This window comes from Ovis canadensis, chromosome 26 (genome assembly GCF_042477335.2).
Source record: "Ovis canadensis isolate MfBH-ARS-UI-01 breed Bighorn chromosome 26, ARS-UI_OviCan_v2, whole genome shotgun sequence".
Taxonomy (NCBI): Eukaryota; Metazoa; Chordata; class Mammalia; order Artiodactyla; family Bovidae; genus Ovis; species Ovis canadensis.
The window spans coordinates 50,003,545-50,030,154 of NC_091270.1; the positions used below are offsets into that span (position 1 = coordinate 50,003,545).

General features: G+C 38.4%; 1 protein-coding gene across 1 annotated transcript in view; it reads right to left on the bottom strand.

Moving 5' to 3' along the window:
* LOC138430945 (disintegrin and metalloproteinase domain-containing protein 2) overlaps window positions 1-19,030 on the bottom strand; it is a 124,036-nt gene extending 105,006 nt beyond the window's left edge. Inside the window, exons 1-4 of the mRNA XM_069573002.1 lie at window positions 18,976-19,030; window positions 18,343-18,419; window positions 15,807-15,862; window positions 10,967-11,045 (exon numbers count right to left, since the gene is read on the bottom strand). Coding sequence (XP_069429103.1) covers window positions 10,967-11,045; window positions 15,807-15,862; window positions 18,343-18,419; window positions 18,976-19,030 — 267 coding nt within the window. The remainder of the gene's footprint in view (window positions 1-10,966; window positions 11,046-15,806; window positions 15,863-18,342; window positions 18,420-18,975) is intronic.
* Between the last annotated feature and the right edge of the window lie 7,580 nt (window positions 19,031-26,610).

Consider the following 26,610-nt stretch of genomic DNA (forward strand, 5'->3'; position numbering starts at 1 on the left):
GATTGTACATTAATAGATGTAATATGTACAACAATAATACCATAGAAGAGAGGGAAATAAACAGTTTTATAGGAAAAATGTCTGTGTGTCTCACTGGAATTAAGGTAATATAAATCTAAAATTGCATCAGTTCAGTTCAGTCACTCAGTTGTGTCCGACTCTTTGCGACTCCATGAACCTCAGCATGCCAGATCTCCCTGTCCATCCCAGATCCCAGAGTCCAGCCAAACCCATGGCCATTGAGTCTGTGATGCCATCCAGCCATCTCGTCCTCTGTCGTCCCCTCCTCTTCCTGCCCTCAATCCTTCCCAGCATCAGGGTCTTTTCCAATGAGTCAAATTTTTGCATCAGGTGGCCAAAGTATTAGAGTATCAGCTTCAACATCAGTCCTTCCAACAAACAACCAGGACTGATCTCCTTTTGGATGGACTGGTTGGATCTCCTTGCAGTCCAAGGGACTCTCAAGAGTCTTCTCCAAGACCACAGTTCAGAAGCATCAATTCTTCAGTGCTCAGCTTTCCTTATAGTCCAACTCTCACATCCATACATGACCACTGGAAAAACCATAGCCTTGATTAGACGGACCTTTGTTGGCAAAGTGATGTCTCTGCTTTTCAATATGCTATCTAGGTTGGTCATAACTTTCTTTCCAAGGAGTAAGTGCCTTTTAATTTCATGGCTTCAATCACCATCTGCAGTGATTTTGGAGCCCCCCAAAGATAAAGGCAGCCACTGTTTCCATTGTTTTCCCATCTGTTTCCCATGAAATAGTCAATAAAGCAGAAATAGATGTTTTTCTGGAACTCTCTTGCTTTTCGAGTGATCCAGCGGATGTTGGCAATTTGATCTCTGGTTCCTCTGCCTTTTCTAAAACCAGCTTGAACATCTGGAAGTTCATGGTTCACGTATTGCTGAAGCCTGGCTTGGAGAATTTTGAGCATTACTTAACTAGCGTGTGAGATGAGTGCAATTGTGCAGTAGTTTGAGCATTCTTTGGCATTGCCTTTCCCTGGGATTGGAATGAAAACTGACCTTTTCCAGTCCTGTGGCCACTGCTGAGTTTTCCAGATTTGCTGGCATATTGAGTACGACATTTTCACAGCATTATTTTTCAGGATTTGAACTAGCTCAACTGGAATTCCATCACCTCCATTAGCTTTGTGCATAGTGATGCTTTCTAAGGCCCACATGACTTCTCATTCCAGGATGTCTGGCTCTAGGAGAGTGAACACACCATCGTGATTATCTGGGTCATGAAGATCTTTTTTGTACAGTTCTTCTGTGTATTCTTGCTATCTCTTCTTAATATCTTCTGCTTCTGTTAGGTCCATACCATTTCTGTCCTTTATCGAGCCCATCTTTGCATGAAATGTTCCCTTGGTATCTTGAAGAGATCTCTAGTCTTTCCCATTCTGTTGTTTTCCTCTGTTTCTTTGCATTGATTGCTGAGGAAGGCTTTCTTATCTCTCCTTGCTATTTTTTGGAACTCTGCATTCAGATGCTTATATTTTTCCTTTTCTCCTTTGCTTTTCGCTTCTCTTCTTTTCACAGCTATTTGTAAGGCCTCCCCAGACAGCCATTTTGCTTTTTTGCATTTCTTTTCCATGGGGATGATCTTGATCCCTGTCTCCTGCACAATGTCATGAACCTCCATCCATAGTTCATCAGATACTCTGCCTATCAGATCTAGTCCCTTAAATCTATTTCTCACTTCCACTGTATAATCATAAGGGATTTGATTTAGGTCATACCTGAATGGTCTCGTGGTTTTCCCTACTTCAATATAAGTCTGAATTTGACAATGGAGTTCATGAGACTTCCCTGGTGGCTCAGATGATAAACACCAATAAATAAATGTAAAGATTGTCTTATTAGGTTAAAAAGAAAGACACAACTGTAAACTGTTACTAGATAACTGGCTTTAAGTTCAAAGACATAGGCTGATTAAAGGAATATAAAAGAGTATCATGTGAATAGCAATCTTGAGCAAATGGAATTGACTATATTTATACCAAGTTATTCTGGTGGTGATTCAGATGGTAAAGAATCTGCCTGCCAATACAGGAGACATGGGTTCAATTCCTGGATCTCCTGGGGTCAAAGATCCCCTGGAGGAGGAAATGGCAACCTATCCAGTATTCTTGCCTGGGAAATCCATGGACAGAGGAATCTGGTCCATGGGATCACAAAGAGTTGTATGCAACTAGTGACCTAACACTATAGTGTATATCAGACAAAACAGACTTTAAAAACAAAAAACATGTTAGTAGATAATGAGCAATATTTTATAATGATAAAAAGTTCAACACATCAGGAAGATATAACACTTGTAAACACAGGTAACAGCACCATAGTACATTAAAAATTGGTAGATATGAAGGGAGAAATAGTTCAACACTTATAGCTGAGGACTTTCTTTTTCTTTCTATTCCACTTTCAGTGATCCACGGAACAACTAGGTAGAAGATTAGCAAGAAAATACAAGATTTTAAAAAATAAATTAAGAGAACCCAGTTAATTTATACCAACATCCATTGGATCATAGAAAAAGCAAGAAAATTCCAGAAAAACAGCTACTTCTTCTTCTTTAACTACAATAAAGGCTTTGATTATGTGGATCCAACAAACTATGGAAAATTCTTAAAGAAATGGGAATACCAGATCACCTTACCCGCCTCCTGAGAAACCTATATGCAGGTCAAGAAGCAACAGTTTGAACTGGATATGGAACAATGAATTGGTTCCAAATTGGGAAGGGAGTACGTCAGGCTTTATATTATCTCTCTGCTTTTATGTGGAGTACTTTTATGCAGAGTATCTCATGCGAAATGGATGAAGCTCAAGCTGGAATCAAGCTTGCCAGGAGAAATATCAATAACCTCAGATATGCAGAAGACATCATCTTTATGGCATAAAGTGAAGAATAACTAAAGAGCCTCTTGATGAAGATGAAAGGGGAGAGTGAAAAAGCTGGCTTAGAACTCAACATTCACAAAAGGAAGATCAGGCCATCAGGTCCCACCACTTCATGAAAAATAGATGGGGAAACAAAGGAAACGGTCAAAGACTTTATTTTCTTGGGCTCCAAAATCACTGCAGATGGTGACTGCAGCCATGAAATTCAACGACACTTGCTCCTTGGAAGAAAACCTAAGACAAACCTAGACAGTGTATTAAAAAGCAGAAACATCACTTTGTCAGCAAAGGTCTGTATAGTCAAAGCTATGGTTTTTCCAGTAGTCATGAATGGATGCGAGTGTTGGACCATAAAGCTGAGTGTCAAAGAATTGATGCTTTTCAGCTGTGATGTTGGATAAGACCCTTGAGAGTCCCTAGGACAGCAAGGAGAGCAAACCAGTCAATCCTAAAGGAAATCAATTCTGAATAATCATTGGAAGGATTGATGCTGAAGCTAAAGCTCCAGTACTTTGGCCACCAGATGTGAAGAGCTGACTCATTGGAAAAGACCTGATGCTAGGAAAGATTGAAGGCAGGAGGAGAAGGGGGCGTCAGAGGGTGAGATGGCTGGATGGCATCATCCACACAATGGACATGAATGTGAGAAAACGCAGGGAGATGGTGAAGGACAGGGACGCCTTGGTGTGCTGCAGTCCATGGGGTCACAAAGAGTCAGACACGACTGAGTAACTGAACAACAAAAGTAAAGCTGTACACCTGTGGCAAATTCATGTTGATGTATGGCAAAACCAATACAATATTGTAAAGTAAAAAATAAAATAAAATAAAATCTGAAAAAAAAGTAAACCTAGCAGACATCTGTAAAATGCTCTGCCAAAGAAAACAAGGCACACATTCTTCTTAGTCTATACATATTTTCCAGGATAGATCATATGCTCATGCGTTAAAAAAGCCTCAATTTAAAAATACAGAACTAGTAAAAGTATGCTTTCTGATAAGAATGACATTTTTTAGAAATAACTGACAGAAAACATTTGGATGAACTCACAGACATGTGGAAATCAAGCATCGTCTCTCTAAATAACCTATGGATTAAAGGAGAAATCAAATATGAAACCAGAAAATATTTGAGGAAAATAAAAATGAAGAAACTCCATACTTAAAAAGTATAGGATGTGGCAAAAGCTAGTGCTTTTGATAAATGTATATAGATTGACACATACATTAATAATGAAAAAAGATAAAGTAACACCAATCCAACCACCTATAACTCAGGAAAAGGAAGAACAAGTTAAATCTAAATTAAGCAGAAGAAAGGAACTAATGAAGATTAGAGTGAAATTAAATAGGAATAAATAGATCAATGAAAGCAAAACGTGGTTCTTTGAAAATTTAAAATTGACAATTCTTAAGCTACATCGACTACTAAAAGAACCAAATTACTAAAATCAGAAATAAAAGTGGGGTGTTACTACCACCCTTATAGCAGGATTATTTAGGGAGTGCTAAGAATCATCATACACCAACATTACATGATATTGGTAAATCAATATATCTATAGAAAAGCACAAACTACCTTCTCTGTCCATGGTGCCTCTTCTAGCATCAGCACTCGCGAACTCACAGAGAGCCTTATCCACTGCTGTGGATTCTACACAGTGTTGTGTCTCACACAGAAACTTATTTTTCAGTGAATTAAGTGTAGCCATTGGTTTATGTCGGCTTCCCTCATAGCCCAGTCAGTAAGGAATCTGCCTGCAATGCTGGAGACCCGGGTTTGATCCCTGGGTCAGGAAGATCCTTTGGAGAACGAATGGCCACCCACTCCAGTATTTTTACTTGGGGAATCTCATGGACAGAAAAGCCTGGCCAGTACAGTCCCTGGGGTTGCAAGAGTCGGACATGACTTAGTAACTAAACTACCATCACCACCATTGGTTTATGTACATATCTAACCATATATTCTATCATCTGGAAGTGGCTGATCTAATTTAAAGGTAGACTAGCTTACTGAACACTCTTTTACCATGGTAGTTGGGCGACATTACTCTGAAAGGCTGGGGTTCTGTTTGCATCAGAGACCAGTATGTGGCAAATTTCACTGAGAGCCTCAATACATTTGTCCAGATATAAGGTATTGAAATGGGAGTCTCACCTTCCCAACATTATACCTAATAACTATTTTGTAGCTTTTTTGCTTTCTACCATAGTAACTTTTAGCCCCCAGCCACCAGTGGGGGATTTGTTCACCAGGGGACACAATAATGATTCTGCTACTTTGGAAGATGAAACTTCCACCTGGATATTTTGAGCCACTTCTGACACTGTACAAATGAGCAGGCTAATCCAGTGGCTGGAGTGACTGACTCTGAACACAGTAGGGAAAACTGTTGCTTAAAGAAGTGCTATGTCTTCAATCCACTTGGATATAACAGTAACCAAAATAAGATATGATTAAGGATCCAGACCCTCTGGGAATGAAGATTTGTGCTATTTTGCTAGGTAAACATCCATAAGAAGCTTAGGTAGGTCCTGTTGAGAGCAATGGAAATGGGGAGCAGGTGGTGGGAAAAAGAAGTCATACACAGCAATCATAACTGATCACAGAAGCGAAGACTCTAGCAGCTTTGCATATGTTCTTTTGGCTTGTCACATGCGTATGTATCTTTATTTGTATGTACCAACCATTTTCTTCTTTCCCCCCTCTTCCTATTATCGGCTTACATACAAGTGGTTGGAGGTTAACTTTACAAGTTAATTTAACCTCATGTTAACACAGTATTCAGCAGGACTGTGACAATTTGTGGAGAGCTTAATATTGCTACCAATGGACACAATGACACGTGATTGTGTGTCTCATCAATTTGTGGAAGAATGAAAATCGCTTTGATTGTGAAAAGTTTGTTTAAATATTGTTAACTAGAAATAGATGATTCTGGTGTTTTTTTTCAGAGTTCAAATGCATACATATGGGGGGCTTCCCTGGTGGCTCAGTGGTAAGGAATCTGCCTGCCAATACAGGAGACGCGGGTTCAGTCTCTGGTATGGGAAGACCCTACATGCCATAGAGCAACTAAGCTTGCGTGCCACAACTATCGAGCCTGTGCCCTAGAGCCTGTGCTCCTCAACAAGAGAAGCTAGAGTAGTGAGAAGCCACAGTAGTGAGAAGCCTGGACACCACCACAAAGAGTAGCCCTCTCTCGCGCACAACTTCTTCTGCACAGCAACAAAGACCTGGCACAGCCAAAAAAAAAAATTTTTTTTTTTAAATGAGTGCATATGGAAACTGAATAGTCTAAGTTGTAAGGCTCTGTTTATTATCAATGCATTGCAACTCAGTTTCAAATTAACCTTTTTCCTGCTTTGTGCAAATGAATATGGGTCCCTTAATTATTTTTTCCTTTGCTGCAGAGCAAGCTTTGCTAGTAAGGGGTGCTGGTGAGCATGGGAAGACAGCTTTGCTGTCTGGTTCCAGGGTGCTAGCTCGGTAGGCTCCTACAGAGAGTACAGCTGTGGCAAAGTCAGGATGCTTCAGTGACTGGTGGTCACTAACACCCTTCAGCAAGTAGTTTCCATCTGTCCAGGCCCCTCTCCTTCTGCAGTAAAGTGGCTTTGGTGAGATATCTCGTGAGCAGCTCTCCTGGCTACCCAAAGGGCAGATTTCCCTTGGATGGTTCTGAAGAGAAATTTCACAGCAGCAGCATCTGGAACAGCACCATAGTGACTTCTGCTATTCGAAGGTCCATGGTCATGCCACTTTCAGCAATCCCAACTCTCGGTAAAGAAACAGGCTTCTTGAACCCATCCTAAGGTTGCCAACTGCTTCTTGTATCTGATATTCCTATGTCCTTTAAAGTTCTCTTTACTTCTTAGTTTTTACTCTAATCCCTGTTACAGTTAATAATTCTCTATATTAAGCTTTCTATGTGCAAATTTTTGAGTGATTTCTTTAGACATAGACTAACACAGTTTCTTACATTCTTCAGATACTTCATTGATTTATCACCATATTTGTATTTCTTGACTGTGGTTTCATATACAGCTTCATCTACATAAATCATACTTTATACAATCAAGAGAAAATATCTCTTCCTTTCCTCCAGGTTTTGACTACTTTCCTGCAAATGTGGTTTATATGGTCCAGACTGATAACATATCTAATTCTCCAAAATTATTAGTAAATTATATCAATCTTATACATAAGTTGATTGGAAAAGTTGGAAATCAATAAATAAATCATTTTAGGTCAGCAGAGAATGAAATTTTGATAGAGTAATCAAAAGTTTATTATTTTTATACAATTTCCTTTCCCAGTTTTTTCATATTTTTTTCATTGTCATTTTTCTGCACTGTTTTCCTTTACCATACCTTGTTTGGTCTTCTAATAGCACTCAAAATGAATGTGTATAAACTTAGCAACAGTAAGAATGTTGCTGTTGTGTGTGTCTCCTACAAATTTTGATTTGATCAAGTTGATTTATAGTTCTGCTCAAGTCATCAACATATTTGCTGAGTTTCTTCCTACTTCACCTATTGATTATCGAGAGAGAGAGAGTGTGTGTGTATGTGTGTTTGTGTGGGCACGTGTATTCAGTTGTGTCTGACTCTTTGTGACTCTATGGACTGTAGCCTGTCAGGCTCCTCTGTCCAGGGGATTCTCCAGGTAAGACCACTGGAGCAGATTGCCATTTCCTACTTCAGGGATCTTTCCGACTCATGGATCAAACCCTCGTCTCTTGGGTCTCCTGCATTGGTAAGTGGATTCTTTATCACTGGCACCATAGAGAGAAAAGTCTAAATCTTCAATAATAATAATTTAATTATTTATTTTTTCATTTCTGTCCATTTCTGCCTCCTATAGTTTGACATCTATTTTTATATGCACACATATTTCAGATTGTTATGCCATCTTGTAATTTTATTTTTAACCAGTATGAGTATCTCTCTGTCCTGAAGAGATCATAAAGTAAGCTGCAGACATGGGGAACAACCCTGTGATGACCAACTTAGACAGCATATTAAAAAGCAGTGACATTATTTTGCTGACAAAGGTCTGTCTAGCCAAAGCTATGGTTTTTCCAGTAGTCATGTATGGATGTGAGAGTTGGATTATAAAGAAAGCTGAGCACTGAAGAATTGATGCTTTTGAATTGTGGTGTTGGAGAAGACTCATGAGAGTCCCTTAGACTGCAAAGAGATCAAACCAGTCTATCCTAAAGGAGATCAGTCCTGAATATTCATTGGAAGGACTGATGTTGAAGCTGAAACACCAATACTTTGGCTACCTGATGCAAAGAACTGACTCATTGGAAAAGATCCTGATGCTGGGAAAGATTGAAGGTGGGAGGAGAAGGGGACGACAGAGGATGAGATGGTTGGATGGCATCACCCACTCAATGGACACCAGTTTGAGTAGGCTCTGGGAGTTGGTGACGGACAGGGAAGCCTGGAATGCTGCAGTTCATGAGGTCACAAAGTGTTGGACATGACTGAGTAAGAACTGAAATGATCAGGGAACAAATTCTGTGTCTGGTAGGTTGATTTGGTTTCTTGTAGATAAGCCTTTAATTAGCAAGATTTAAGGGATGAAAATCATTTGTGGAATTCATGAAAAACAGATTTATATGCTTCTAACCTAATTTAATAAACTCTCCTGATTTTTCTTACACTGAAGATAGGCTTGAAGCTTTGGCAAACATACTTTGCCAACATGGCATTTGAGGCCAGCATTCAATAACTTACTACATTCAGGTTATTACTAAAACAGTTTTTGATTTGTCTTTTTAATTACACATTTGTCTTTCATGACTATCTCCTGGGGAGGGAGGAAATAGAGTTAGGTGTTAGGTATATGAAGTGAAGTAAAGTCGCTCAGTCATGCTTAACTCTTTGCGACCCCATGGACAGTAGCTGCACCAAGCTCCTCCATCCATGGGATTTTCTAGGTAAGAGTACTGGAGTGGGTTGCCGTTTCCTTCTCCAGGGAATCTTCCCGACCCAGGGGTCGAACCCAGGTCTCCCACATTGTAGACAGACGCTTTACCATCTGAGCCACTAGGATAGTCCGGTATATAGAATCACATAAAAAGTAGGTGTGGGACATTGTGGCCACGTGCATATTATTGTTTCTATTTTTTTCTTTTTAGATGTGTCTCTCTCCCTCTCGAGGTTTCCCAGGTAGCTCAGTAGTAAAGAATATACCTGCCAGTGCAGGAGACAGCAAAGATGTGGGTTCGATCCCTGGAGAATGAAATGACAGCCCACTCCAGTATTCTTGCCTGGAGAATCCCATGGACAGAGGAGCCGGGCAGGCTACAGTTGATGGGGTCACAAAGAGTTGGACATAATTGAGCATGCACACACCCTCCTTTACCACACTGACACACACATGCACACACACAAAATGCCACACAGTATATTATATATGTATATATGCATAAATGTATATATCACAAGACTTCTAGACAGTATGCATTATTTATACATTTGTATAGCCAACTCCATAGATGATTCACATGTATTTGTCTACTCTGTTTGGCAAAAGTTAAAGAACACACCATATTTATTATTTTCCCTGTTAAGAGCTTAGTCTATAAAAATGCTTTCACTTCAACATAGTGGTATAATTTGCTACACAGAAATCAGGATTGCATACAAAAAAATCAAAGAGGTATTGGTGCATGCTAAGTCGCTCAGTCGTGTTTGACTCTTTGTGACCCCATGGTCTATGTAGCCCGCCAGGCTCCTCTGTCCATGGGATTCTCAGGCAAGAATACTGGAGTGGGTTGCCATGAACATCTCTAGGAAGTCTTCCCGACCAAGGGATCGAACCCACATCTTCAGCATCTCCTACACTGATAGGCGGGTTCTTTACCACTAGTGCCACCTGGCTGACAGCAAGTAACTGAAACCAGGGAAAGAGAAAGCAGTGATTAAGGATGATGGTGCTCATCCAGTCTTACCAGTCACCACCTTAGTTAACCAGACCTTCTGGTGCGGGTGTTAGAGGCTGCACTGGACGAGCCTCTTCATTCCCCGGTTGCCACATGTGCACAGCACTTGTGGTCATCTCTTTTCTGCTTTCCCAGGCTAGCAAGGCCTTCCACTTCTTTCCCTGGTTCACCCTCTATACTGCTAACAGAAATAGCCACTGGCGAGTGTGAACATGGCTAGGCTAGTTCTGGCTGATATTTCCCCAGCAGCTCCCTGTGTCAGCAGGGATGGAGTCCACATGGATTTCCATGGCGCAGCATATCTTTCATGACCTGGCCCACTCATATCCTTCTCCTGCTTGCTGTGTTCCTGCCCAGGTGTTTCACACTATGGACATACTTAGCTATCTCAGAGTCACTGGTCCTAGACCCATTCCCCATGGGGAATGGAGATACGCCTCCTGCCATCTTAAAACCCATTTCCTGGGCCACCTTCTTCTACTGAAGGCTTGGCTCAAAACCATTTCTGTGTGGATTTCTCTGAGACTAGATATCACCATATGTTTCAGGTATTGGTGAGGCATGGTAAATGGAAAACAGAAAAACAGCATTTCAGGAATGGGTAATCCCTGAAATTCTATGCATCCTTCTATATTATTTTTATAACAAATCATAAGCTTTATTAAATGAAGCTCTGAATATTGCAAATAGATGAACACTTAGTATATTCCTTATTGTGCATGAAATGTAATGTGTGTACTTCTTTGGTCCCTGAACATACTTCAGATAAATCTGTCTTTGCATTCTCCTTTTCTTCCAGATTTAGCTTTTTTGACTCAAGTCATGTTCTCTCATTGTAAGTATCTCGCTCCATATTCAACCCTTTTACCACATCCATGTGCAGCATCATGAAACAGTAGCTTAAACGCATCACGGTCATAAGCGGTTTAACCACCTGTGTCACAAAGCTAACGGAAAATACATCATCAAAAGGAAATGGTTATATTTATGCCAAAACAAAACTCCAGCCCTTCACATTCTAGCACTGTGTGGACCCTAATTAAGACGGTCACAGAAGCTCACATAATAAAGGCAAAAAAGACAATGAAACATACCTGGAACTGTTGTTCAAGAGGTTTCATACTTCCTGTGCCACTGTACCCATAAACTCTAAAATTATGAGGTAAGAAAGCTCTGTAAAGGAAGATTTTCATAGAAAGTTAAATACGTATCTAAGGGAAAATGTGTTTCCTAGATTTTATTTTGCAAAGATATTTCTTTCATTATATTTAGTATAGATAGGAAGAGAGACAGAGAGAGAGAAAGGGAGAGAAAGGAGACAGATTCTCTGAATACAAGAATTTAGTTCTAATTTTGGAGAAGGAAGTGGCAAGCCACTCCAGTGTTCTTGCCTGGAGAATTCCATGGACAGAGGAGCCTGGTGGGCTGCAGTCCATGGGGTCACAGAGAGTCGGACACAACTGAGTGACTAACACACACACACACACACACAACACACACACACACAGACACAGACACACACACAGTTCTAATTTGGCTCAAAATTTCTAGTCTTCAGACCTCTCCTCATTCACCTTACTGTCACACTGTCCTCCCTGCTGTTTTTCAAACACAATGGGAAAACTTTCATCTCAGGGTATTTGCACTAGCTGTTGCCTCTTCCTGGGATGTTTTTCAACATAGCTGGTTGTCTCACCTACTTCAAGTCTTTGCTTATATACCCTCATCTCCTCTCCCTGAGGCTTCTCTTGACAAGTTTATAAAATTCGGCAACTTTCCCAATTATCGAAGCATATGGTTTTCAGATGACACTTCTTACTTCGCTCTATAATTTTGCTTAAGCATGTGTCACTTTCTAATATTCTTTCTAATCCCCCTTTTTAAATCACATTATTATTAGTCTCATCTGATAATATAAAATTCATCTGCATTTCGTTTACTCATGTAATTCAAGCTCTTTAAAAATATCTGGAAAATAACAGCCAACAAATATTGAACTAACATGACATGAAGTCACTTTAAAATGCATGATTTGTAGACATGGGAAGAGGATGTTAAAAGTCTCTATAAAAAGAAAAGGTAGGTGTAGGTATTTCATTTTCATTTTCCCAATATGTATAGTATAAAGATTGGTGACTGTCACGGCAGTCTGGATTTGTTAAAGCAAAAGTTCAAAGAGCCAAAGGACTGACAAGCAGGATAAAATTTTTCTCTTTCCTGTAGCAAAAAAAGAAAGTAACACATAATGGAGGGGAGTTCTAGGGAATGCACAGATTCTGGGTTGAAAGCCCTATGAAGAGACTTAGCCAGTGATATGCAGGTACTGTTTTTTTCTTTTTGGCAAAGAAAGAAGTCATATATCTATGCTTGGCCGAGGGAGGAAGCTATTACTGAGGAGTCTAGAAACCAGCAGAACTTTTGGTGGACATGCAGTTCTGGAATAAACATATGAATATTTAAGTTGTATCAAACACATAGCTTCTTTCCCTGTAAAATCAGTTGCCAAATTTTGAAGTTGCACAGAGTAGCCAAGGAGCTAAATTTAAATCTCTGAAAATAAGATCAATTTTTTTTTTCAAAATTGATGGTATAGACTCAATAAATACTATTTTATTCAAGCATGATAAAAGCAGAGAAAATTACACCTACATTACTAGTTTTAAAGGCTGTAGAACCACTGGAAAGACTGGTTTCCCCCGTGTCAAATCTCTCTCTCTCTTTCTCCCTCTCCCTCCTCTCCTTTTCAGGCTAAATTCCCATCTGGAGCATGGAGGCTCAGGTTTTAAAGGTTTTAAACCAAACTAAAGGGCAGTAAGACTGAGAGCTTACGTTGTCAATACAAATGAAGAAAGAAAGCCAGAAGACAATGAAATACTTTTAAAGGACAAAAGTCATTTTAAAAAGGTCATCCCAGAAGTTATTTCAGCAAAAATGTTATTAAGAATAAGGTTAGACACAGTTGAAGAAAAAAAAGAAAAATGTACATATGAACACCAAGAGGGAAAAGAGGGGTGGAATGATTTAGGAGACTGGGATGGATGTACATACACTGTTGTCACCATGTATAAAATAGATAACTGATGAGAACCTACTGTATAGCCCAGGGAACTAACTACTCAGTGCTCTGTGGTGGCCTACATGGGAAGGAAATCTGAAAAAGAGGGGATATATGTATACGTATGGCTGATTCACTTCGTCGTACAATAGAAACTAACACAATATTGTAAACCAACTATACTCACATAAAAATTATCTTCTTTCATTTTTTGATTTTTTAAGATTTATTTTTAATTGGAGGATAATTACTTTACAATGTTGGGTTGGCTTCTGATGTACAATGTGAATCAGCCATAAGGACACATATATCCCTCTCCCTCCTGAAAGCCCCCCTTGAGCCCCTTCCAGCCCATCATCCAGGTCGTCACAGAGCACCAGGCTGAGCTCTCTGTGCTACACGGCAGCTTCCCACTAGCTATTTGTTTCACACATGGTAGTGCATAAGTTTCACTGCTACTCTCTCAATTCATCTATTTTTTTTCCCCCTTTTGTCCACAAAGAGAAAGGTGAGGTGAAGATGGAGCAGAGATCTGAAAGATGCTGATCCTGAAGATTCAAATGATAAGGTCACAGGCCAAGGAAAGCTGGCAACCATCAGAAGCAGGGAGGCGTGGAAGACACGCTATGCCTCATAATGCCCAGGGAGCCTAGTCCTGCTGACATCTTCATTTTGTCTCAGTGATACTAATTTCAGAATTCTGGACTCCAAAAATGTGAGGCCATAAATTTCTGTTGTTGTAATCCACTTCATTTGTGGTGATTAGTTACAAGTGACACAGGAAACTGTATGTATGTGTTCTAGAAAATTTAGAAAAATGCGTAAATGTACATAGAACAAAAAATCACTTGCAATCTCACGCTCAGGAATTTTACTGTGAACTTTTTTTGTGAGCGTCTTTCTAAATCTTTTACTTTATATATATATATATATAATCATTTTTGTGTATTTTCAACTTAAGTAAATTTGATATACAATAAATTGAAATATTTAAAGTAAGAAAAAGAATAAAGCTAATGTTTAACACTGAATGCAAGCTAATCAAAAACAAGCAGACCTACAATAGAAGTGAAGAGAGTTCCTGAGACATAAAGAAACTAACTGCAGATAGAAACAAATGTAGGAAAAACGAAGAGCACCAGAATGGGTAAATTCATGCTTAATTATAAAGGGACATTGACTGTACAAGAATAATTCTAATAGTACATTGGGGCTTAAAAGCATAGGAGAAAAATAATGAAAAAGTAGAAGACAAGTGAAATGAAAGTGGCTTAATGATCTAACAATGTATGTTAGTTCCTCAGTTGTGTCTGACTCTTTGATTCCACAGACTGCAGCCCACTTAGGCTCCTCTGTCCATGGAATTCTCCAGGCAAGAACACTGGAGTGGGTAGCCATTTTTTCCCAGGGGGGTCTTTGCAACCCAAAGATTGAACCAGGGTCTCCTGCATTGCAGGCAAATTCTTTACCATCTGAGACACCAAGGAAGCCCCCAGCAATATAGAGTAACTTGTAAAAGGAATAATTTATATTAGATTCAATAATTCAGGAACTAATATGATAGTCTAGAGAAACTACTAAAGAATAGTAAAAAGATATATAACAAGAATTTAACTGAGAGAAAATGGTATCATATAAAACAATAGATTCATTAAAGTGGAGACAACAAATGAAAAAGGAATATAAAATAAAATGTACAAAAGACAAAAATGACTTCAGACGTAATATGGAAAATCTTCAGACGTAATATAGAAAGTCAAAGGATCAAGGAAAACAAGAGCATCTTAAAATTGTTGAACACAGCTAGACTTAGTACAGTACTTAATACTGTGTGATATCTGTACAGATAAATAGGGGTTGGGAGTAAACCTAAAATTAGAGGAAATAGTCCAGAAACAGATCCCCATCATAAACACTCTTTTGAATTATGACAAACATTTCATTACACTGAAATGGGAAAATTATTTTTTCAGTAGCATGTGCTGGATTCATTGGAGGCTAATAAAAAAAAATTCAAATCTGGATTCCCATGCTCGTAAAACACACAAACATCAATTCTGGATGAATCCTAGAGTTGAGTATGAAAGTGAAAACAATAAAAACTATTAGACAAAAGTGGCAGCTTGAATTCATGACTTTATGGAGACAAAGATTTCTTTTAAAATATGAAAATAATAATACCTACAAACAAAATAATAATTTGAATTGCATTAAAAGAGTTTCAGACTCAATTAAAAAAATTCCTGACTGAATAAAAAATTGAAAGGGAATGACAGGAAAAATTCCTCTGAAAGTACTATGTAGATTCAATGAAGTCACAATCAATATCTATGGACATTTCTTTGTGGAAGAGTTTTTTGTAAAATATATGAAAATGGAAGTGGTAAGAAAAGCCAGAATATTCTTGATGAAGATAATATAAAGAGACAGACTGACTAAAACTTTTAAGGACCCATAGAAAAAAAAGAACACTACAGTTTTGATTTTTCCTTATTCCCAAATATGGTGTGCTTTTTTAAAAACTAATTTCCTCAGCTTGTATGGGATTGAGTTTGGGTAATTACAGTTACATTCCAAGTCCTTAATACATTCTGATCTATAATTTAAAAATCACTGTTCTTTCCACTCAAAAATCCACTATGTTCTTTCAAGTATAGTTGAATATGATAACTTGAAAACAAGTCATATTTATGTATTAATGAAAAGTTCAAGATAATTAATATATATGCTTAAAAGATTGTCCTGAAGCATAAAATAAGAGACAAATATCCAGCAACTGAAAATATTAAAGAATGCAAAATAATTACTTTCTGAATAAATATAAATAGTAATTATAAATAGAACAAAGAAAAGGTGATAAAATAATGTAGGTCACCTACTTTTGCATTAGGTTCACAGTGTACGTTTTCCCTTCAATTAAAATGTTGTAAGATACCTGGCAGGAGAGTGGATTAAAAAGGCAAAAAAAAAGTGAGAAAAATGTTATAAAGGAAAACTACCTTTTATGCTACCAATAATCACATCCTAAAGCACACTAATAACATAAAAGAGGACAATTTATAATTTAATATTGACTTATTCCAATGGAATCAAATATTAAAATATTTGCTTCATTTGTATAGTTTTTTTTAAATTTTTAATGTTTAGCCAATAAGATAGAACCTAAAACACTGATCATTTTAATCCATAGTGTGTTTGTTTAATAATGAAGTCATTGCAAAATTTGTACTTAAAATAATATAACTACTCAATTGAAAATTTATGTAGTATAGCAAAGAATTAACTGCACATATTTAATATTTACAGATTTTATAAAAATCTGTTCCAAGTTTGAATGCAATATTCATTGAGTTTGTTAATATTGATAAATTTTGCCTGATAAATAATGGTTGTATAGTAAATGCTAACTTTATTATTTGCTTTGTACAATTTTTCTTATTTTTGTGCTAGACCTTTCTGCTCCCTTGTGATTTAGGTGTTCCTCTTGTAGGTATATATTTTAAAACCCAATTTGAAATGTATGTGATTTCTGATAAACTTAATCAAATTTTAAAGTTTAATTTAAAATTTAATTCACCATTGTATCAAGACATATGTATGCTTTGTATTCTTTTATTTGTTACAATTACAATTGTATATTCAATTTATTTTGAGTTATACATATTCATACTTTTCACCAGTTCCTGCTTTTATGTTGTTCTTGTCTCAGTTTCAATGTCTACCTGCTAAAGTACATTATTTAAAATATTTTCTTCTCTTGTAATCTGAAAGTGTTAATGTAACCTAATTTCTAATAAACTGCATTTATTCTGTGTTGTGATACCTGATCTCAGTTCATCTATGTTTAATGTATCTTCTCCAGACTTTTTCTCTCTCTTTCCAGGAATTCTAATTATTCTGTATCTATAAGTCTCTAATTCTCCCTTTTTTGTTTAGCCATTTATATGTTGTATCTGTTTATTTCTTCTGCTGTTTCTGGTCTACTGTTAATTCTCGATTTTACACACATATCTTTCACATAGAAATTCCACTCAGTTATTTTTAAAATCTTTTAGTCTTTTTAAGTTGAATATTCTCTTATGATCCTGGAGAAGGAAATGGCGACCCACTCCAGTATTCTTGCCTGGAAAATCCCATGGACAGAGGAGCCTGGTAGGCTACAGTCCATGGGATCACGTTAATTCTTGATTTTACACACATCTTTCACATAGAAATTCCACTCAGTTATTTTAAAAATCTTTTAGTCTTTTTAAGACTAAATATTCTCTTATGATAATGCCTTAATTATAATAATTATAAATATAACACATTGAATACTGTGTTTGTAGCATTTTTGAAATCAGTAGGTATGATAACCTCATCAGTTCAAAAATACTTTTAATCCCTTGTTATGTATTCATTACTGTTCTAGGCATTGGAATTAGATATATTAACAAAATAGTCAAAAATTTTCCCTCATGAATGTGACAGTTGAGGAAAGATTTTTTTTCTGCTTCTCTTATGGGAATTACTGTCATAGAATCTGGTGAAACCTGGTTAAAGACAGTTTCCTCTTAAGTAGATTCTGTGTATATTTTCTAATATGACCAAGTAATCCCACAGATTTTTTTCATAAAAGATAAAACACTCTTTAAATGCTATTAAATGTCTTGTTTTCTATTTAAATAATTTAAAGTTTTCATTAAATACATATTCCCTTATAAATTATGTATTGACAATTTTAAGCTTGTAATATTTGTTAGGGTGAGCAGTAAGTAGTTACTAAGTAAGTATTTGCATTCAAATTAAACATTTACTACTCAATCAAAAAGAAGATTCAGGTGTAGTGTTTCAAAAATCATACTTCATTTCTTTAGAAATTATTCTGGAAATTAATAAAAAAAAAAGATAAGAATCTTTCTAATTGATTCAAAGAATAAAAAAGAGAAAACTAATACCTGAACCAAGACAAACTAAGATGGCATGAAAACAATTCTTAATGATTAACATGTTTGCAATCAAGATGTAAAAATTATTCACGTAACATTTCATTAAATCAAATGCTTATCATTGCATATAAGGATGCAATGATATAAGGTTTACTAAACAACAACTAAAAATCCTCCAAATCTTGCATGGTGAGTGAGGGTCAAGAGACTCTAAATGGATCAAGTCAGAGATTATTCAGACACTCAAAAGGGAAACATTTAGAAGATGGGCCTTGGGACTTTAATATAAGCATCACTTCACCATATTTCTATGAAACACCATTAATCTTGGTTCATTTTCAAAAGGGCTTTTTCGCTTAAGAAAAATTAGGGATAAATAAATTCAGGAAGTTTGCAAGGATGAAAAACACCAGGTTTACTTATTAGGAACAAAATATTCACATGCTTTTTTTTTTTAGTTCGTGGAAAATGTTAGTGCTTTAATTACATGTGTTTCTACTCCTCCACTTGATGTTGACCGTATTTTCTCCGGAACTGTAAACTGCACACGTAGTCTTTCAGAATCTGCAAGGTTCAAAATGTTTTACTGGGGCAACCTCCATCACCTCACAGCTTCCGTCATTATTTATTTCCTCATCTAAACCCATAATATTCTACATGCTACCCCTCATTTCTGCTCTCTTTTCAAATACCCTCAATATCCACTTTTTCTAGAATTACAAATCTTTTCAAGAGAAATAAGTATGCTGCTTTAGGAATATTGCCCTGTGGGCAGGTTCCGGTAACCCTGAGGCAATAGGTCCAAGCATTATTAGAACAAAGAAAGTCAGATCCTTTGGACTTTCCAAAAACAGAACCCAGAGATCATCTTAAGGCATGTGCTCCAGCCCCGGCATCGGCATCGCACATATTTACTACGGTCTCAAGACAAGTGGTCAAGACCCTCGCAACCAAAGTGGATTTTGACTGGGGAAGGAGGCAATGCGAGAGTGTTTTCAGACTTACATAGTTGGAGCTCCCGTCAAGAAAGCATTTTCACAGAGACAGCCGGCCTCTTAAGAGGGAAACGGAAGGGAGCCCTGACATTCCCAACAGGTCACAAGAGGGATTTTGTACTTACTGTCGTCTGTCTGAAGCCCTGTGAGCCCCAGGAGCAGAGACAGAAGGCACAACATGGCTTAATGTCCTGGATGGCGGCCGAATGACGGCCGTTGGCTTGCCTACAGGACGGTTGGGGAGCGCGAGGAGGCGCCTCACGGCCACGCACACTGCAGGAGGCGGGCGGCTGGGAGAGCCCTGGGTCCAGACTCCGGATGCTGTGTGCTCTTCAGTAAGGGCGACCTGGGCCCCTAAGCCTATGCAGGAGGCTGCAACCCAGCGTGACTCTGCCTTCTGGTTAAGAAAGTGTAGCATCCATTTTGAAATAGAAGGTTGAAGAGCTAATGAACAGAAAGGTTCATTTGTACCTTAACTGAACTTTTATATATAATATATTGTGTGAGTGAGTGAGTGAGTGAGTGAAGTCGCTCAGTCATGTCCGACTCTTTGCGACCCCATGGACTGTATGTAGCCTACCAGGCTCCTCTGTTCATGGGATTTTCCAGGCAATAGTACTGGAGTGGATTGCCATTTCCCTCTCCAGGGGATCTTCCCAACCCAGGGACTGAACTCGGGTCTCCCGCATTGTAGACAGACACTTTACCATCTGAGCCACCAGGGAAGTCCAATATATTGTGTACAAATATATATATTTATAAATAAACATATTATATACATAATAAATAATATGCTCAATATTCAAGTGAACAGACCAGTATAATTAATACTTAGATCCAGATCAAAAAGTAAAATATAGAAATACTAAAGCTGCCAGACTGTGACAACTGTCAGCAGCCCCTGACAATCACTACTTCTAACACAATAGTTTTGTCTGTTTTTGAACTTATATAAATGGAGCTAATTATCATGTATTCTTTTTATCTTTAAGTTCTTTCAACATTATTAGGAGATCCATACATATTGTGAATAGTAACAGCTATTTTTTTCTCTTGTTGCTGTATATCACACATTGAATGAATATGTTTATCTGTTTTTTTTTTCTATTTTACTATTGATTATAATTTTATTCATTATAGTTGCAGCTATTAGAAAACATATTTGGCATAATACCTTCCAGGTCCATATCTGTTGTTGCAAATGATATTATGCTTGCTGAAATAAGTCAGACAGAAAAAGACAAATACTGTATGTTGTCACTTATATTTGAAGTCTAAGAAATAAAACAAACAAATGAGTATAAAGAAGCAATCTCACAGATATAGCAAGCAAACTATAAAGTGGGGAGAAGAAAGGGGGAAGAGAGTGAATGGGGTATGAGGATTAAGAGGTACAGACTCCTTTGTATAAATGAGCTACAGGGATATAATGCACAGCAGAGAGAATATAGCCAATATTTTATAATAACTTTAAATTGAGTATAATCTATAAAAATTCTTGAATCACTATGTTGTATACCTCAAACTAATATAATATTGTAAATCAACTATATTCCAATTAAAAAAATATTTCAGATAAGTGAAAATAACCAAAATCCAAAATCAAAACCAAAACCAAAACAAACTATGTTTGGCCCTTCTATTTCATTGAGGTCTGTCAATTTTTGATTCTTGTATTTTGAAGATGTATCATTTTTTAATATGCCCATTTAGGGATATTTTGTCTTCTTGATAAATTGACCTTTATCATTACAAATACCACTTTTTACTTAGGTATATGCCATTTGGTGATTTACAATGGGTGTATTTCTAGAGTAAAGTTGCTGGATCACAGTGTATATGTTAGTAGGTACATTCAAAAAGTTTTCTAAGATTACTGTACTAATTTGTATTCCCACCAGAAATGTACAAGAATTACATGTCATATCAATGCTTACATTTGTTTTTGTTTTAATGCTCATTTCATTTTAGTCATTTTGGAGGACCTGTAGATGTTATACATTTTTGTTTTAAGTTTTATTTTCATGGTTGTTAGTGAGTTTTAGCACAAGTTTGTATGTTTATTTGTTATTTATATAGTTTTGGTAAACGCCTGTTTGAAAACTTGGTCTATTTTCCAATTAAGTGGCCATGTGTCTCTTTTATTATATGTAGATCTTATTAATAGATTCTAGATATGATGCCTTCATTGGATATAATAGTCACAAATATCTTCTTCACTGGAGTTTGTATCATTGGACTTTTGTAGATACCCATTTGAGATCAGAAATTTACTTTTCCCCAATTTTCTGGGATTTGCATGATAAATATCTTATCAGGGAAGTTGGATTTTATCTAAAGCTTCATTTTGTGTAAATTGATCATAAATTTTTTTCCATTTTCTATTGATGTTGTGAATTAAACTTACTAATTTTCCAGTGTTGAACAGACTTGTATTCCTAGAATACATCCTATTTTGTCATGATACATTATCCTTTTTATATTTTTCTGGATTGATTTGCCATCATATTGTTTAGAATTTTTGCATTCAAATTCATAAATATTTGCCTGTCATTTTCACTTTAATGAAGCTATTGTCTTTGGTATCAGAGATGTGCTGGAGTTATAAAATAAATTGGGCTATATTATCCCTTTAGTCTTTGAGTTAGTGTAATGTTGTGATTTTTTTCTTTTAATATTTCTTGAAACTTAGGAATGGAGTGATTTGGATAATTAGCTCAAAATGGTAGAAAGAAGAATGTGATCTCACCTCTTTCTTAAAAAAACACCCAGATCACAACAAACTATTGAACAATCATTGTCAAAATATTCTGTGTGTGTTCAGTCACTCAGTCATGTCAGACTCTTTGTGGCCTTACAGAATGTAGCCTGGCAGGCTCCTCTATGTATGGGATTTTCCCAGCAAGAATATTGGAGTGGGTTGACATTTCCTCCCCGAGGGGATCTTCCCAACCTAGGGATCAAATCCCCATCTCCTGTAGCTCCTGCAGTGGCAGGCAGATTGAGCCACCTGGAAACTCCTCCCAAAACTCTGGAACCCACCAAAAAAGGGTCCCCTGCATCCAAAGAAAAAAAGAAACCACAGCAAGATGGCAAGAGTGGAGCAATCACAGTGAAATTAAATCCTATATCAGCGAGGTGGGCGCCCCACAAACCAGAAAACAATAGCACCACAGAATATACCACAGCAGTGAAATTCCTGAGTCCCATATCAGGCTTCCCAGCTTGGGGGTTCTGGCAATGGGAGGAAAAATCCCCAGAGAATATGGCTTTGAAGGCCAATGGGGTTTGATCCCAGGGCTTCCACAGGACTGAGGGAAACAGAAACTCTGCTATTGGAGGGTGCACACAACTCTCATCTGTACTAGGACCCAGGGGAAAAAGCAGTGACCCCATAAAACACCGAGCCAGACCTAGCTGTTGGTATTGGAGGGTCTCCTGCAGAGGTGGGGGCCGCTGTGGCTCACTGCAAGGAAGACACTGGCAGCAGCAGTTTGGGAAAGAATCTATTGGTGTGAGCCCTCCAAGAGGCTGCCATGAGCCCATCAAGCAGCCTGTGGTCTCCAGTGCTGGGTTGCTTTGGGTCAACCAACCAACAGGGTGGGAACACAGTGCCACCTATCAGCAGACAAGTGGCTTAGACTTTCCCTGAGCACAGCCCTACCTACAAGAGGGACAAGATAGAGCTATACCCATCACTGAGCAGGAATCAGTTCCTCTCATCAAGAACCCTGTTCTAACATCTTAGCCTCATCCATGAGAGGGCAGACAGCCAAAGCAACAACTACAACCCTGAGCCTGCAGAATGGAAACTGCGATCAGAGAAAGTTAAGTGAAAATTGGCAGAGGAATGGGTCCTAGATGAAGGAACAAGATGAAACTGCAGAAGAACAGCAAAGTGAAGTGGAGCTAGCCAACTCGCAGGGAAAGAATTCAGAATGATGATAGCAGAGATGATCAAGATCTCAGAAAAAGAGTGAAGGCAAGGATTGAGAAGATGCAAAAATTATTTAACAAAGATGTAGAGGAAGTAAAGAGCAAGCAAACAGATATGAACAATACAATAACTGAAATAATTAAAAAATTGAGGAACAAATAGCAGAACAAATGAGGCAGAAGAATGGATAAGTAACCTGGAAGACAGAATGGTGGAAATTACTTCTACAGAACAAAATAAAGCAAAAAGAATGAAAATAAATGAAGACTTTTTAAAGAGATCTCTGGGACAGCATTAAAGGCATCAATATTCATATTACACACATCCCTGATATTTGAAGAGATAACAGCTGAAAACTTTCCTCACATGAGAAAGGAAATAGGCACCGAAGTACAGGATGTGTAGAGTTTCAGGCAGGACAAACCCAAGGAGGAACATGCCAAGATACATTAAAAGCAACAAGGTAAAAAATGATAATATACAAGGGAATTCCCATAAAGTTGTCAGATGATCTCTGAGCAGAAACTGCAGGCCTGATGGAGTGGCATGATGTATTTAAAGTGAGGAAAGGGGGGGCGGTCCTAAGATGGCAGAGGAATAGGACGTGAAGACCACTTTCTCCCTCACAAATTCCTCAAAAGAACATTTCAACACTGAGCAAACTCCACAAAACAACTTCTGTAGGCTGGCAGAGGACATCAGGCAGCCAGAAAAGCAGACCATTGTCTTCAAAAACAGGTAGGAAAAAATATAAAAGACAAAAAAGGAGACAAAGGAGGTGGGGAGGGAGCTCCGTCCAGGGAAGGGAAGCCCGTCCCGGGAAGGGAATTTTAAGAAGAGAGATTTCCAAACACCAGGAAACACTCTCCCTGCCGAGTCTGTGGTGAGCCTTGGAAACACAGAGGGCAACATAACAGGAAGGGAAAAATAAATAAATAATTAAAACCAAGAGATTACAAGCCCAACAGTAACTCCCCCAGCGGAAAAGCAGCACAGATGCCTGCATCCACCACTGGGAAGTGGGGGCAGGGCAGGGAAGCGCGGGAGGCGCGGGCTGCAGTGCTTTGTAAGGATCGGGCAGGAACGCCCCACGTGCAACCAGAACGATCTAACTGGGGCTAGCTAACCAGACTGTGGGATAGCTACCACACGAAAAGCTCGAACATAAGACACCGCCAGGACCGAGCACAGAACAAAGGACGGAGCGGAAAAAGCCGGCTGCAGACCATCCCCCGCCGGGGACAGGCAGCCCGAGCCATAAGGGCTGGAAAAGGGCAATTGCAGACCCGGAGAGACTTCACTTACCAAACTATAAGCAGGTTTCTTTGCTAAGACTTCTGGGGGTGCTGGACAGTCATCATCTGCCTCACAAGGGGCACCAGCGGTCCACCCAGAAAACTGAGCAGCAGAGGCAGAAAAGGTGACAAGTCTCAGCTATCGCGCTCGCCAAACTCCTGAGCTACTCGCACCCGGGAAGGGCACAAAACGCAGTCCCAACCGAATCTGTGCCTCTGAGGGCTACCTGAGCGCCGAAACTGAGCAGCTTAGACCAGGGAAGTGCACGCAGCCTAGGGCTGGCGTCAGATGGTTCCCAGCTGAGCATCGTAGAGCCGGAGCAGTTTGTACGCCGCGAGAAGGGACAGGTCCAGCAGGGCTGAGACACTGTGTGCACATGACAGAGCTATTTATTTGCAGCATCCCCCCTCCCCACAGCGCAACTAAACTAGTGAGCCTAAAAAACCAGCATAAAGAAGAAGTTAAACAGAGGGAACCGCCTTGGAAGTGACCCTACAATGCCCACAACATCAGAGAAGGGCTAGAAATATTTTTACTATATTTATTTATTTTTTATTTTTTTAGTATTTTATTTTTTAAATTTTAAAATCTTTATTCTTACATGCGTTCCCAAACATGAATCATTCCTTTTTTTTCTTTTTTCTGACTTTTTTTTTAATAGTTAAGTCTTCTATTTCTCCTCTAATTTTTATTTCTATAACCTATTATTAATATTCAAAAAAAGACTTTTTTTTTTTTTAAGGCAAACACCATATATAGTCTTTGGGTGGTTATTGGTGTTTGTTTGTTTGTTTTTAATAATTCTTGTGGCTTTTTTTTTCTTTTTTCCTTTTTACTTCTGCTTCTTTTCTTTAATATTGTATTTTTGAAAATCCAACCTCTTCTCTAGATTTTTAATCTTTGCTCTTAGGTTTTTGTTGTCAATTTTGTACATTTAAAAACCCAAACTTCACTACCCAATTTTACCTGAGAGCGAGATTACAGGCTTGACCACGCTCTCCTCCTTTGGACTCTCCTTTTTCTCCACCAGGTGGCCTCTGTCTCTTTTCTCCCCCATCTCTTCTCTATCCAACTCTGTGAATCTCTGTGTGTTCCAGACGGTGGAGATCACCTAAGGAACTGCTTACTGGCAGGATTTGTCTCTCTCCTTCTCATTCCTCTCTCTTATCCTCCTGGCCACCTCTGTCTACTTCCTCCCTCTCCTCTTCCCTGTATAACTCCATAAATACCTCTGAGCGGTCCAGACTATGGAGCACACCTAAGGAAGTACTACTGGCTAGCTTGCTCTCTCCTCTTTTGATCTCACCACATCTCATTCCAGTCACCTCTAACTACCCCCTCCCTCTTCTCTTCTCCTTGTAACTCAGTGAACCTCTCTGGGTGTCCCTCAATGTGGAGAAACTTTTCATCTTTAACCTAGATGTTTTATCATTGGTGCTGTATAGATGGAGAAGTCTAGAGGCTACTGTAAAAATAAAACTGAAAACCAGAAGCAGGAGGCTTAAGTCCAAAGCCTGAAAACATCAGAGAACTCCTGAATTCAGGGAACATTAAGCAACAGGAGCTCATCAAATGCCTCCATACCTACACTGAAACCAAGCTCCAACCAAGGACCAACAAGTTCCAGAACAAGACATACCACACAAATTCTCCAGCAACACAGGAATACTCCCCTGAGCTTCAATATACAGGCAGCTCAAAGTTACTCCAAAACCTTTGACGTCTCATAACCCATTACTGGTCACTCCACTGCACTCCAGAGAGAAGAAACCCAGCTCCATCCACCAGAACTCCAACACAAGCCTCCCTAACCAGGAAACCTAGACAAGCCACTGATACAACCCCACCCACAGTGAGGAAGCTCCATAATAAAGAGAACTCCACAAATTACCAGAATATAAAAAGGCCACCCTAAACGCAGCAATACAATCAAGATGAAGAGACAGAGGAATACTCAGCAGGTAAAGGAACAGGAGGGTTGCCCACCAAACCAAACAAAAGAGGAAGAGGTAGGGAATCTACCTGAGAAAGAATTCTGAATATTGATAGTGAAAATGATCCAAAATCTTGAAATCAAAATGGAATCACAGATTAATAGCCTAGAGACAAGGATTGAGAAGATGCAAGAAGGTTTAACAAGGACCTAGAAGAAATAAAAAAGAGTCAATATATAATGAACAACGCAATAAATGAGATCAGAAACACCCTGGAAGCAACAAATAGCAGAATAACAGAGGCAGAATATAGGATTAGTGAAATAGAAGATAGAATGGTAGAAATAAATGAATCAGAGAGGAAACAAAAACGAATTAAAAGAAATGAGGACAATCTCAGAAACCTCCAGGATGATATGAAACGCTCCAACATTCGAATTATAGGAGTCCCAGAAGAAGAAGACAAAAAGAAAGACCATGAGAAAATCCTTGAGGAGATAATAGTTGAAAACTTCCCTAAAATGGGGAAGGAAATAACCACCCAAGTCCAAGAAACACAGAGTTTTCCAAATAGGATAAACCCAAGGCAAAAC